The following is a 14,476-nucleotide window of genomic DNA, read 5'->3' as shown; positions in this document are numbered from 1 at the left end:
GAGTAAGTAGATAAAGAGGCACTCGGTGGCCAGTGTACACATGCCACTCTGATCGGCCGAGGAAAATTCTTCTGCATGGCATAGTGGATAGAGCACGGGCCTGGGAGTCAGAAGGTCAATGGTTCTAATTCCAGCTCCATGACTTGTCTGCTGTGTGACTTTGGGCAAGTCACTTAACTTCTCTGTGCCTCAGTTTTCTCATCTGTAAAATGGGGATTGAGACTCTGAGCCCCACGTAGCACAAGGGACTATGTCCAACCCGATTTGCTTGTATCCATCCCGGCACTTAGTACAGTGCCCGGTACATATTAAGCGCTAAACAATTATCATAATTATTATTATTGTTGTTGTTGTTCTGCTCTTGTGTCAGCTTACTACATCCCACCTTTTTTCTATGCAGGAATGAAGGTCAAATTCAAATAAAAAGTCATTTTTTCCAAATCCTTTTGTCAAAGTTATAAAACAACAAAAGATTCATTGTAACAAATGATACTTAGGATACAATACTATGTCACCTTCCTTGCTTGGCATAAATAAAAGAGCACTGGAACAAATATGGCTGTTTATCATGCCAATGGCTTGTCATTGGAAGTAATATGTGAACATGAATAATTACTATGACAGCAACATCAGTGGCAACGATGATCTTTCAAAATCCATTACCTTTTTAGTTGGGAGGGAGAAGAGGTGTCATGAGATGCAAGCGCTTAGTGTGGTGCTTTGCACACAGTAAGTGCTCAATAAATACGATGGAATGAGTTCAAGCAGCTGAAAAGCAGCGTAGTCTAGTGGATAGAGCATGGGCCTGGGAGTCAGAATGACCCAGGTGCTACTCCTGGCTCTGCCACTTGTCTGCTCTGTGACCTCAGGCAAGACACTTAACTTCTCTATGCCTCAGTTACCTCATCTGAAAAATGGGGATTAAGACCATGAGTCCCATGTGGGACGGGGACTATGTCCAACCCGATTCATTTGTATCTACTCCAGCGCTTAGTATAGTGCCTGGCACATGGAAAGTAAATAGTTTGATTAAGGCAGTTATGTGCCTGGAGCATCTAAAAGGGAGCCCTCAGAAATCCCTGTGGAATGAGGACACTCACCTAAACTCCAGAGAGATGCAGTGGTGTAATTGTTTTTTTAGGAAGATGAAGTTGGGTTTAAGTGAAGCTTTAGGAGTGTTCATTTAGGATCTGTCCAAAGCACAACCTAGGTTGAATTTATAGTGGCCCTTCATATTTAAAGAAGACACCACCAATGGTGAAGTTCACTTGAGTGCATGTGTTACCGAAAAGGTCAGTGTCCATAGTCAGAGCCATTTAGTCCACACAAAAACAATGTCCCTTCCTTCATGAACACAAATTCAGGAACAGAAGGCTGTAGACATTTTTTATTGCCCCCCATGGGGTCTCCCTTTCTATGCCTTGAATTGCTGCATATTCAGCATTTACACATTTTCCATAGGGAAAAATCAGCCTTTCAATATGGCATCCAGTGTGGAGATATGCAGAAACAAATTCTGAGTGCAGCGAGATGGAGACTTTATCCCTCTTGGTATGCAAACTTTACTGTGAAGTGTGAGTGAAAAATTTGGCATTAATCACTCCAGAGTTTCAAGATTCCATAATTTCTTACAAGTTGTGTCCCATCAAAATTCCTTCCACTCTCTTAAAAACGTTTCTTCTATTTAATAGGTGATTGGGCACAACATGACCAAAATCAGAATATTGGGAAAAACAGCACTAACAGTAAGTACTCATGGTGGACCCTAAAGTGAAATTTTAGCAGTTTTGCTGCGTCGTGTCTTGATTTTGTCTTCTGTCTAAGGGTTTAAGCCACTTAGCTTCCTACTCTATGGACTCTTATGTTTTCCCTCACCTTCCTATAGGAGCACACCTGTGGTCTCAGGGAAGCAGAGTGTAGTCATAGTGTAAACAGGCTCATCAGCCTTGGCTCTGGACTCTCTCCCTCACTTTCCTTCCTCCCTGTTCCCCCAGGAAAAACCCCTCACCTGTGTGAGTGCCTTATCATCCTTCCTCAGTCAGTCATTAATTCGGTAGCTTTAATGAGCTCCTAATGTGTGCCGAGTACTTTATTAAACCCTTGAGAATATATACCAGAAGGAACAGATACAGCCCTGCCCTAAGGGGCTAAGGAGCTAATGAAGAAAACAGACTGAAATGATTTATAAGCAGTTGCATCTGGAGGAAAGACAAAGGTAATGGCAACATGAGAATGTAAGGAAGAAATAGCTGATTAAATAATTGAATGTGCACGTAAGTGGATAGATATAAATACATGATGCTAAGAGTGGGTGTTGGGTTGACCTAATTTGGGGGTGCTGGGAATTAATCAGGGAAGGCTTACTGAAAGAGTGGGGTTTTAAGAGGACTTTGAAAATGAGGAGAGCTGTAGGATTTGAAGGGAAGGGAGTTCCAGGCAGGTGAACTGACCTGAGAAAGAAGTCTGAAGGAGAGTGAGTAGAGAGAAGGAGAGTGTGGGTAGAGCAAAGAGCGTGAGCTGGGGTGAAGCAGATGGAGAGCTGGCAAGTTCGATGAAGAAAGTTACTGGAGCACAATCTTTTATTGCTGTCCTCAATGCCTTTGAGAGATCCCCGGCACCCTATCTTGCCCCCTTTTTTATGGTATTTGTTAAGTGCTTACTATGTGCCAGTCACTGTCCCAAATGCTGACAAGCTAATCAAATTGGACACAGTCCCTGACCCACATGGAACTCAGTCTTAATCCCCATTTTACAGATGCGGTATCTGAGGCTCAAGGGAGTTTCTACGGAAACGCTCTGGGCATGTCACTCAACTCCTCAAAAATCTTCAGTGGTTGCTCATCAACCTTCCCATGAAGCAAAAACAACTCACTCTTGGCTTCAAAGCTCTCCATCACCTTGCCCCCTCCTACCTCACCTCCCTTCTCTCCTTCTACAGCCCACTATGTACACTCTGCTTCTCTGCTGCTCACCTCCTCACGGTGCCTCGTTTCTGCCTGTCCCGCCGTTGACCCCTGGCCCACGTCCTACCTCTGACCTGGGATGCCCTCCCTCCTTACATCTGCCAAACTAAGTCTCTTCCCCCTTCAAAGCCCTACTGAGAGCTCACTTCCTCCAGGAGGCCTTCCCAGACTGAGCCCTCCCTTTCTCTCTGCCCCCTTCCCCTCCTCATTACCCCTATTCCCTCCCTCTGCTCTACCCCTTCCTCTCCCCAAAGCACTTGTGTATATTCGTATATATTATTACTCTATTAATGATGTGTATGTATCTATGATTCTATTTATTTTGATGATATTGATAACTGACTACTTATTTTGTTGTCTTTCTCTCCCGTTTAGACTGTGAGCCTGTTGTTGGGCAGGGATTGTCTCTATCTGTTGCTGAATTGTACATTCCAAGTGCTTAGTACAGTGTTCCGCACACAGTAAGCGCTCAATAAATACAGCTGAATGAATGAGTTAAATGACATACCCAAGGTCATACAGCAGACAAGTGATGGAACCAAAATTACAACCCAGGTCCTCTGACTCCCAGGTCTGTGCCCTTTCCCCTGGGACATGCTGCTTCTAATCTGCAGTGTCTAGAATCCTTCACTTGGGCATTCAAGACTCAAGGGTGAAAAGAGATGAAGGTGGACCTAAGGAGAAGGAGCTAACAGAGGGATGGCAGGTTGGGGTCCTAACTCACTGTAGGCAGGGAATGTCTGTTATTCTGTTGTGTTGTACTCTCCCAAATGTTTAGTACAGTACTCTGCACACAGGAAGTGCTCAATAAATACAACTGATTGAAATGGAATTTCCATAGTGCAGGAATCAGGGCAGCCCCTCATCCCTCCAGGACCGTTTTGCCCCTCATTGAAACTTTCCTGAAGTTATTCCTATGTGGTGATGACTTGTTCCTGTTTTTTCCCTCCCTTGATCACTGAGGAAGTAGGTGACAGATAAGATTTTCAGAATAGTCTGTTTGATCATCTATTTCATCTATCCCTAAGGTAATAGAAGGCGGAAGATGGACTCCAGTCTCCACGAAGAGATTTCTCTCAATAAAAAAGTCAAGTGGACCGACGTTTCAGGTGCGAAATTTTACTGGCTTTTCCATGACTGTGCATATTTTTCTGTGTGATTATAATAATCAGCAAATTGTTTTGTGGGCCCAGGTGAACCTGGCACCTTGGTAGGGGTGAAAAAATTCCCCACAAATGAAGTTTATTTAGTGGCTTCATATTTGCAGTGTGGGATGCTTGGATTTGCTCTTTGTTAAGCTTCTTTAATCAGTGTTTGTCCAGGTTTCATTGGACTCTAATTAAAGTGGTACAGAATTCACCCAACAAATCTAGTGAAATTTGAGCAAAAGCTTAACAAGCAGTTTAACCGGTGTTATCTGGGGCATGTACAGAAACTGATGACCCCTCTACCTCTAGGACTGGTTGAGAAAATTCAGGCTATAATGAAAATTCCCTTTTTACCTACATATATCAGTTTTGAGCCAGATTCTCCTGTTACACTGTTGCTTTGTAGAGTATGGGAGGCACTTCTGGATGGAGGATGAACTCATCTAGCAACTAGACTATCGTTCAATGCACTGAAACAGTAAAGAACCCACTGAGTCAGAGGGTGTGGGTTCTAATCCCAACTCTGCCACTTGACTGAGTGACCATGGGCAAGTCACTTAACTTCTCTATGCCTCAGTTACCTCATCTGTAAAATGGGGATTAAGACTGTGAGCCCCATGTGGAACAACCTGATTACCTGATAATCTACCCCAGTGCTAGAACAGTACTTGGCACTTAGTAAGTACTTAGCAAGTACCATTAAAAATAATAAAAAATAAAGGCAGATAGGCAGCTGACCGTGGGCCTTCAGGTGGTGAGAGGGTACGTGATGTCCCCTTCCAGTGTGTCTCCCAGACTGGCCCAGACAGTTGGATTGTTGGTCCTCTTTTGCTTAATTCATTAATTTATATTTATGTCTTTCTCTCCCTCTAGACTGTAAGCTTGTTATGTTGTTGTACTCTCACAAGCACTTGGTACAATGCTTTGCACGCAGTAAGCACTCAATAAATATGATTGAATGAATACTGGTCCTTCTTTTCCTACTTCTCCCAGGTATTTCAGGGATTGTCACTCTGAGAGTGTGTTGATTTCCCTTAGGGTGTATTTACTGCTGTTCAGGCTTTTGCTGCAAACACTAGATGGTGATGCATCACAATTTCATTTTGTACCACATGTGAATGATTTATGGTGGACCTGGATCGATTTGCTTTTTCCATTGATGCCCTGTCTAGGTTTCCAGAGGAATTCTCAGGCATTGGGTGAGTCATGGTCAGGGCCGAGCATTCAGCTGGACCGAGGCATCCGGCATCTGAAAATCATCATGAACTAGCCAGGGGAACTTGGACAGAACTGAACCAGATTAACAATAAGCTATTCCTTTGCCATTTTCACTGGAATGATGATTCATTCATTCAATAGTATTTATTGAGTGCTTACTATGTGCAGAGCACTGTACTAAGCGCTTGGAATGTACAGTTCGGCAACAGATAGAGACAATCCCTGCCCAGTGATGGGCTCACAGTCTAAACAGTGGAGACAGCAAAGCAAAAACAAAACATCATCAAGATAAATAGAATCAAGGGGATGTACACCTCATTAACAAAATAAATAGCGTAATATATACAAATGAGCACAGTGCTGAGGGGAGGGGAAGGGGGAGGAGCAGAGGGTGGGGGAAAGGGAGGGGGAACAGAGGGAGCATTCATTTTAAATGATGGTAAATTTTAAGGTCACATCTCCTCCAAGAGGTCTTCCCTAATTTATATTGTCTGTCTCCCCCCTCTAGACTGGAGTATGTCCACCAACTCTTTTAGTATACTTTCCCAAGCACTTAATTCAGTGCTCTGCACAGAGTAAGCACTAAATAAATTGTTGTCTTATGTTGTCGAGTCATGTTGACCCATAGTGAAGTCATGGACACATCTCTCTCCCAGAGTGCCCAACCTCCATCTGCAATTGTTCTGATAGTGGATCCAGAGAATTTTCTTGGTAAAAATACGGAGGTGGTTTACCATTCCACGCAGTAAACTAGAGTCTCCACCCTTGACTCTCTCCCATGCCACTGCTGCCCGGCACGGTGAGTTTTGACTTGTAGCAGATTGCCTTCCACTTACTAGCCACTGTCCACGCTAGGAATGGAATGGATATTCATTCATTCAGTAGTATTTATTGAGCACTTACTATGTGCAGAGCACTGTACTAAGCGCTTGGAATTTACAATTTGGCAACAGATAGAGACAATCCTTGCCCATTGATGGGCTTACAGTCTAATCGGGGGATACAGACAAAAACAATAGCAATAAATAGAATCAAGGGGATGTACATCTCATTGACAAAATAAATAGGATAATAAAAATATATACAAATGAGCAGATGAGCACAGTGCTGAGGGGAGGGGGAGGGGCAGAGGAAAAGGGGGAGAAAGGGGGCTTAGCTGAGGGTAGGTGAAGGAGGGGACAGAGAGGCAGCAGAGGGAAAAGGGGAAGCTCAGTCTGGGAAGACCTCTTGGAGGAGGTTAGCTGCCTCTGCTTGACTCTTCCTCCCATAGTCAAGACTGGTAGAGTATTGGAAACCGCTAAATAAATACTATTGATTAATTGATTCCCCAATTAAGCTCTCTTTTTCCAGGCTCTTTCTCCGTTCTGCCTCATCTATGCACTGGTAACAATAATAATAATAATGATGTTGGTATTTGTTAAGCACTTATTATGTGCCAAGCACTGTTCTAAGTGCTGGGTTAGATAGAAGGTAATCAGGTTGTCCCACATAGGGCTCACAGTCTTCATCCCCATTTTACAGATGAGGTAACTGAGGCACAGGGAAGTGAAGTGATTTACCCAAGGTCACACAGCTGACAAGCAGCAGTGCCGGGGTTAGAACCCGCTTTCCCTTTGGGCATTTGGTATTCACCCCACCTTCAGACCCACAGCTCTTCTGTACATAAGAAGCAGCGTGGCTCAGTGGAAAGAGCACAGGCTTTGGAGTCAGAGGTCATGGGTTCGAATACTGGCTCGGCCACTTGTCAGCTGTGTGACTTTGGGCAAGTCACTTAACTTCTCTGTGCCTCAGTTACCTCATCTGTAAAATGGTGATTAAGACTGTGAACCCCAAGTGGGTCAACCTGATTCCCCTGTGTCTACACCAGCGCTTAGAACAGTGCTCGGCATATAGTAAGCGCTTAAATACCAACATTATTATTATTATTATTACATATCTGTAAATCCTTTATAGTAATGTCATCTCCCCCTCTAGACTGTAAACTCGTTTTGAGCAGGAAACGTGTCTACCATCTCTGGTATTATATTCATTCATTCAGTCATGTTTCTTGAGTGGTTATTCATTCATTCAATAGTATTTATTGAGCGCTTACTATGTGCAGAGCTCTGTACTAAGCGCTTGGAATGTACAAATGGGTAACAGATACAGTCCCTGCCCTTTGATGGGCTTACGGTCTAATCGGGGGAGATGGACAGACAATATTCAATAGTATTTATTGAGCGCTTACTATGTACAGAGCACTGTACTAAGCGCTTGGGATGAACAAGTCGGCAACAGATAGAGACAGTCCCTGCCGTTTGACGGGCTTACAGTCTAATTGGGGGAGACGGACAGACAAGAACAATGGCACTAAACAGCGTCAAGGGGAAGAACATCTCGTAAAAACAATGGCAACTAAATAGAATCAAGGTGATGTACAATTCATTAACAAAATAAATACGGTAACGAAAATATATACAGTTGAGCGGACAAGTACAGTGCTGTGGGGATGGGAAGGGAGAGGTGGAGGAGCAGAGGGAAAAGGGGAAAATGAGGCTTAAGCTGCGGAGAGGTAAAGGGGGGATGGCAGAGGGAGTAGAGGGGGAAGAGGAGCTCAGTCTGGGAACGCCTCTTGGAGGAGGTGATTTTTAAGTAAGGTTTTGAAGAGGGAAAGAGAATCAGTTTGGCGGAGGTGAGGAGGGAGGGCGTTCCAGGACCGCGGGAGGACGTGACCCAGGGGTCGACGGCGGGATAGGCGAGACCGAGGGACGGCGAGGAGGTGGGCGGCAGAGGAGCGGAGCGTGCGGGGTGGGTGGTAGAAAGAGAGAAGGGAGGAGAGGTAGGAAGGGGCAAGGTGATGGAGAGCCTTGAAGCCTAGAGTGAGGAGTTTTTGTTTGGAGCGGAGGTCGATAGGCAACCACTGGAGTTGTTTAAGAAGGGGAGTGACATGTCCAGATCGTTTCTGCAGGAAGATGAGCCGGGCAGCGGAGTGAAGAATAGACCGGAGCGGGGCGAGAGAGGAGGAAGGGAGGTCAGAGAGAAGGCTGACACAGTAGTCTAGCCGGGATATAACGAGAGCCCGTAATAGTAAGGTAGCCGTTTGGGTGGAGAGGAAAGGGCGGATCTTGGCGATATTGTAGAGGTGAAACCGGCAGGTCTTGGTGACGGATAGGATGTGTGGGGTGAACGAGAGGGACGAGTCAAGGATGACGCCGAGATTGCGGGCCTGCGGGCCGGGAAGGATGGTCGTGCCATCCACGGTGATAGAGAAGTCTGGGAGCGGACCGGGAGCGGACAGACAAGAACAATGGCAATAGTTATCATGTGCTGAGCACTGTACTAAGCGTTTGGGAGAGTACAAAGTAACAATAAACAGACACATTTCCTGATTTGCACCTATTGTCAGTCATGAAGCTTGTGTAACAGGGTGTATGTGTGTCTGTGTTTCCATGGTGCTTACTAACTCCCACCATCATTGTTGTTTTCAGATGCGAAGGACACTAACTCCCAATAATCAATGCTTTTTATTGAGAGCTTCCTGTGTGCTGAACTGGGTAGGATTGTGTCCTAAGCCCTTGGGAGAGTGCAGTAGAAGTGGTAGTCATTATCTCTGCAAGCCATTTAAGGGCAATCCAGTACCAAGTTTAGGGGTCAAATATAATAGTAATAATTGCCAAGCACTGTACTAAGCCCTGGAACAAATGAAGGATAATCAGGTCACAGTCCCACAGGTAGAATATAAATACAATATTATTTTAAATATACAACCTTTTAAAGATGAAACTGTGCCTGATGCCTTTTCTGCTCTGTTTATAATAAGAGTTCCTTGTGGTTGAATTCAGACTGTGGTTCCTCACAACCTTGCTGAAGGTCCCAAGACCGCACTTAACTTCTTAGCCATTAGTTTTCTGTAAAGATTGAGTAGATAATACTTGTCTTTCTTACTTCACCAGTCAAAAATCAATACTAATTAATAAGTGAATGAGTAAGACTCAGAATTCATCTTATAATTTACAGTTAAATTAGATGTGTGGGTCACGTTTTGATGATCTAGGTTATGGGTAAAGGGCAGTTCATGTTGGTTTATGTCCAGAGAAAGTATTTTTTCTCTTGGCTTAGTGGAAAGAGCACGGGCTTGGCAGAGGTCGTGGGTTCTAATCCCGGCTCCGCCACTTGTCTGCTGTGTGACCTTGGGCAAGTCACTTAACTTCTCTGTGCCTCAGTTACCTCATCTGTAAAAATGGGGATTTAAGAATGTGAGCCCCACGTGGGACAGTCTGATTACCCTGCATCTACCCCAGCGCTTAGAACAGTGTTCTGCACATAGTAAGCGCTTAATAAATACCATAATAATTATTATTTTATTGATTGCCTGTCGAAAAAGCCATGAGAATCAGCGTGATGTGGAAAAAAAGGAACAAAAAAGCTTTCTTGGATGTACCTAAATAATGTTATTTGCACTGAAGTCGTTTGGCAGACCACTAGAGGGCACTGTGTCATTTTATATAACGCTTCCTTTTAGAAGTCTAATAAAGAGGTCCGTTAGGATGCGGTCTTTCATGCGGTCTATGTGTTTAAACTTGATCTGTGTGTTTTTAAAAAAGCAAGCAAAGCTCCGGAAAAGCATGGAAGAATGAGAAGAGAGGTCAGGGGAGGTGGAAGTGACTTAGAGGAGCCCTCCCCTCCTCCCTCCCCCACCCAGCTCATCCCTAGAGCCCATCCAGACAAACAACTAACCAGTGCCATCTCACGTTCTCAAGCTGTGGTTGCTTAAGGGATGTGGGATAAAGTTCGCCTGCTCAGAAATACATGTCTTTTTCTCCAGTGCCTCCACTGGGAATTCCAATTAAAATTCTGTTGAAGGTTATTGGAAGTTCTGGGGGAGACGGGGGGAAAAATTACCAGTGGATATCATATTTTGATTTTTGGGGTCACATTAATTATTTTTGGTATACATTTTTTCCAGCAGGATAATTCCGTGCTGACTGGCACCAACCAATTATGTAGCACTGATAGTACCATTGCTTTTTCTTTAGCATAAAATGATTCTGAAAGCGTGTAGCCTAAATCTTCCACATTTCATGTAGTAGAGTAGGGTTCTGAAGAGTCAGAAGCTCTTTGGAAAGGGTTAAAGACTGAAATCCACCATCCATCCTCTTAGGAGAAAATCTTTTTCATTGTGTATCATGATGATGAAACAAGCTGCTAAATGTCCCCTGTGTCTTTAGATGGAGTGAAGAGGGAAGCTATATTGAACGATGCCCAGCTAATGACCCTTGCTAAGACTATTGGAAAGGAGTGGATAGAAATCGCCATTGCCAACCTGGCCTTAGAGATGTGTGACATTGATAAAATTCAGGAAAAGAAAGAAGAAGTTACAGTTTGCAAATTCAGGATGTTGAAGAAGTGGCAAGAAAAGGAACAAAAGAATGCAACGGCCCAGAATCTGTTTAACTCCCTCAAGGATGTTGCCACGGTTGAAGTGCACAATGTACTGAAAGGTAGAAAGCAAATTCTTTTCATTTATGGTTTTTTTGGGACTAAGTTCTGACTTCAGTAATAGTAGTTTGCCACCCAAGTGTGGACTTTTACTCAGTTCATATGTTTGTGGAATAGTTTGTATGTAAGGCTCAGAAAATTCAAGCAAATTTAAGCATTTGCAGCCCATGTAAAACAGAATGATCATTTTGCATGGCAAAGAAACAAGGCTTTGGTAACTCCCTAAAGATGTCATCCTCATTTTAGTGCTTGTAACTTGAAGACGTATTCTTACGGGTTCATTGGGTGAAAATGAAAGCTTGTGCCAGGTATGAGCATTATTCTCTTTGGAGAACAAAGGAGAGGTCTTTAAGTGGTTCCCCAAAAGTGGTGGGGAGTAGTGTATGGTTGTGTCAGGGTGCCTCATTTCTTCCTGCAACAAGTAGTTTGGAAAAGCACAGTAAAAAGGCTAGGACTTCAGCTGGATAAATTGAAAAGATAAAATATTTTGGCTGAGATAAGTAATAAGCCCATGCTTTTATTTTGGTGTTTGGGATAGATAGCACATTTGTAAACAAAAACAAGAAAAGCAGTAATTGTGGAAGAACTGATGATTGATTATCCCCTTAAAATACTGCTTCCCAGATGGAGCTGAGATTTGAGAATTGGAGGCTCTAGAGACTAGAACTTTGCACATCATGTATTTTCCTGGGCCCTAACCCAACACATCCGGTCTTCTTTGGATCAAGCCGAAAACTGAAAAAAATGCGATTCCTGCCTGCCTGAACCTCAACTTTGAAAAAATATGCCCTTTGCCCCTTTGGATGGACAACAAGCTGAGTGTTCAACTCTCCTCTTGCTTCACAGCTGTTCCGGGGCTCCTGAGCTCACCTCCTAGGGGCTCACCTCCTAGTGGGAGGTGCATCAATACAGCCCCTGACTGTGACAGGGCAGCTCGGCATAGTTTCTGAGGAGAGTGAACATGCCTAAATGCTTTTCTTTCATTTGGCTTTAGCTCCTGCTGAGCTAGTAAACATAAAGCTGGAAGGCAGGAGGAGGAAGGAGCATGGGCCTGGGAGTCGGAGGACCTGGGTTCTAACCCCACCTCTGCCACATGTCTGCTATGTGAATTTGGGCAAATCACTTAATTTCTCTGTCCCTCCCTTACCTCATCTGTAAAATGATGATTATGGCTGTGAGCCCCAGGTGGGACATGGACTGTATCCAATCCGATTCACTTGGCACATAATAAGCGAGTAACAAATACCCTGGAAAAAAAGGGAAAGGAAGGCTGACCTGGCCCTATGTGCTGGGCCCCGCGGATATGTAGATAACTCCTTCAGAGGAGTGATTTTTGCTGCTTTGGGTATCTCAGAAGTAACAAACATGATCTCCTTCCTGTCAAGCCTTATAAAGCTACCCCCTCCTCACTCTGAGATAAAAATACCCCAGCCCCACCCCTCCCTTCACTAGGGCCCCGTGGCTTTCCTGTATCCCCCCCCATTGCCCTCTAATTTATATCCAGACTTGAATATACTTCTATTTTTGTAGCTTTAAAATTTTTTCTAACGTTCCAGTGTAATGGACTTCACTGCTGTCACCCCTTCCGACACACCAGCCACTTCTGCTCCCAGTGATTCCCACCTTCCAAAGCTGCAAAGTTTGTGGTGGGGGGTAAGCGGGGAGGACCAGCGTGAGATGTTATCATCTCTGCAGGTGATGACAGAGAAAGTGTGGAGGGGCAGAGGGTCTGTGACTGGGCATCAGCCTCAAATTTTCTCACCTAAGACTTCTCCTTGGCCACTCATCTCCACCGCCTGCTCTCCCTCCCTACCCCCATCCCAATTCTGCCCCCCGACTTTGCTGGCCTGGAAATTTCATCCAGGCACAGGAGACAGACTTGCCTGAGTGATGGAAGCAGCAGCAGCAAGATTCACTGTGTTGGAACTGAAGGAAAGGAAAATCAAAGTTGTGAGAATAGATATAGAACTCAGCAGGGAGGGTTTGGGTGCCGGGAGGAGACGGCAGGCTACTTTCCTGGTGAATTGGCAGGAGCAGAGACTTAATCAGCCCCACTGTGGGAGGAGGTGATTTTCAGCAGGCTGACATGGAACCATAACTACCTCTTGTAAAGAGGAGAAAAGCAGAGATCTCAGGTCTAATAAACAGGGGAAACTTGCCTATTTCCCCTTCTAAGCTGTCCTGCTTTCCCTCTTCCCTCTCTCCCTCCATAATACCATATGTATGGTATTTATTAAGCACTTTCTCTGTGCCAATCACTGTTCTAAGGGCTGGGGTAGATACAAGATAATCAGCTTGTCCTATAAGGGGCTCACAGCCTTAATCTGCATTTTAAAGATGAGGTTACTGAGGCACAGAGAGGTGTCTTGCCCAAGGTCACAGCAGACAGGTGGTGGAGGCGGGATTAGAATCCACGTCATCTGACTCCCAAGCCCGTGCTCTTTCCACCAAGCTACGCTCTTTTCCTCCCTCCATTCCTCTCTCCTTTTTCTCCTTTCCAGGCTTTAAGATCTTTGGAGAAGCCAAGAAGGCGCTAGCTTGTCAGCTTTAAGAAATGAGTGATATGGACCATAGGGTCTTAGGAACCACATTCTAAAAAAAACCTCTCTAATTCCAGAAGGTGTTTTTGAAAGGGACGAATAATTTTTCTGTTTGTGTTTGATACTAAATAAAACAGTGTTTGCAGTTTTGTTTCAACTATTTTTTTTCCCTTCTGTGTATCTATTTCTCCAGGTTTCTTACAGCAGATATGATCTCATGGAAAAACAACTAAAAATGAACCCTCAGGAATTTTCATCTTCAAAATAACTCAAGCTCTACATATTTGAAGGACTCTCAGACCAAGTGGTGTTTGCCATCCCTCGAACTGAGCAAGCAGTTGTCATAGATGGGGCTCACTGAAGTTTATTAGCCACTTTTTAGGGACGCCTCCATAGACGGCATCATTTCCCTCCCCACCCCACCCCACCAACCCCCCCAAAAAAACCATAGAAGCTTCCGCTCTCTCCCACCCACACCGTCCTAGTACTCTGCCTGCCCACTGTCGGGTGTGAAGACACCCTGGGCCACCCTCAGAGTCTGGGTCCGGCAGAGAGAGACTCTCCCTCCTGCAGCATCTGTCTGATCTGAATTCTGCCTGCTCTTTACGGCTTTCCAGACTTGTCCCAGACCCTGGACTGGCTGCCTCTGAACTTTCCCTGATGGAAACAGGGCTTTCCTAGGTGCTTTCTGCAGGATTTCAGGGTCGTTAGCTGGCCAGCTGAAACTCAAGATTCATTTCTAAAACTTATTTTTAGACAAATGGCAATCTGCCATGCATACACATCTTCAGTCAGGCCAACCTACACTGCATCTTAGGAGAAGCAGCGTGGCCTAGTTGAAAGAGCTCAGGCTTGGGACTTAGAGGAACTGGGTTCTAATCCCGGTTCTACCACGCGTCTGCTTTGTGACTTTCGGCAAATCACTTAACTTCTCTGAACCTCCATTACCTCATCTGTAAAAGGGGGATTAAGACTGAGCCCCATGTGGAACATGGACTGTATCCAATCTGATGATCTTATATGTACCCTAGTGCTTAGTACAGTGCCTACTGCATAGAGAGCCCTTAACAAATACCATTTTAAATGTCAAATATGGAGAAAATGGCATGTATGTGCAGAACTTTTGGGG

The 14,476-nt window shown here is 44.6% G+C and overlaps 1 protein-coding gene across 1 annotated transcript in view; it reads left to right on the top strand.

The window, feature by feature from the left end:
- CARD8 (caspase recruitment domain family member 8) overlaps positions 1-14,214 on the top strand; it is a 62,846-nt gene extending 48,632 nt beyond the window's left edge. The window contains exons 13-16 of the mRNA XM_029069996.1: positions 1,692-1,745; positions 3,992-4,072; positions 10,537-10,809; positions 13,541-14,214. Coding sequence (XP_028925829.1) covers positions 1,692-1,745; positions 3,992-4,072; positions 10,537-10,809; positions 13,541-13,560 — 428 coding nt within the window. The 3' untranslated portion in view covers positions 13,561-14,214. The remainder of the gene's footprint in view (positions 1-1,691; positions 1,746-3,991; positions 4,073-10,536; positions 10,810-13,540) is intronic.
- The last annotated feature ends 262 nt before the right edge of the window (positions 14,215-14,476 follow it).

The sequence above is a fragment of the Ornithorhynchus anatinus genome, chromosome 1 (assembly GCF_004115215.2).
Source record: "Ornithorhynchus anatinus isolate Pmale09 chromosome 1, mOrnAna1.pri.v4, whole genome shotgun sequence".
Classification (NCBI taxonomy): Eukaryota; Metazoa; Chordata; class Mammalia; order Monotremata; family Ornithorhynchidae; genus Ornithorhynchus; species Ornithorhynchus anatinus.
The sequence above is the reverse complement of the archived record's forward strand: the minus strand, read 5'-3'. Positions and strand labels throughout refer to the sequence as shown.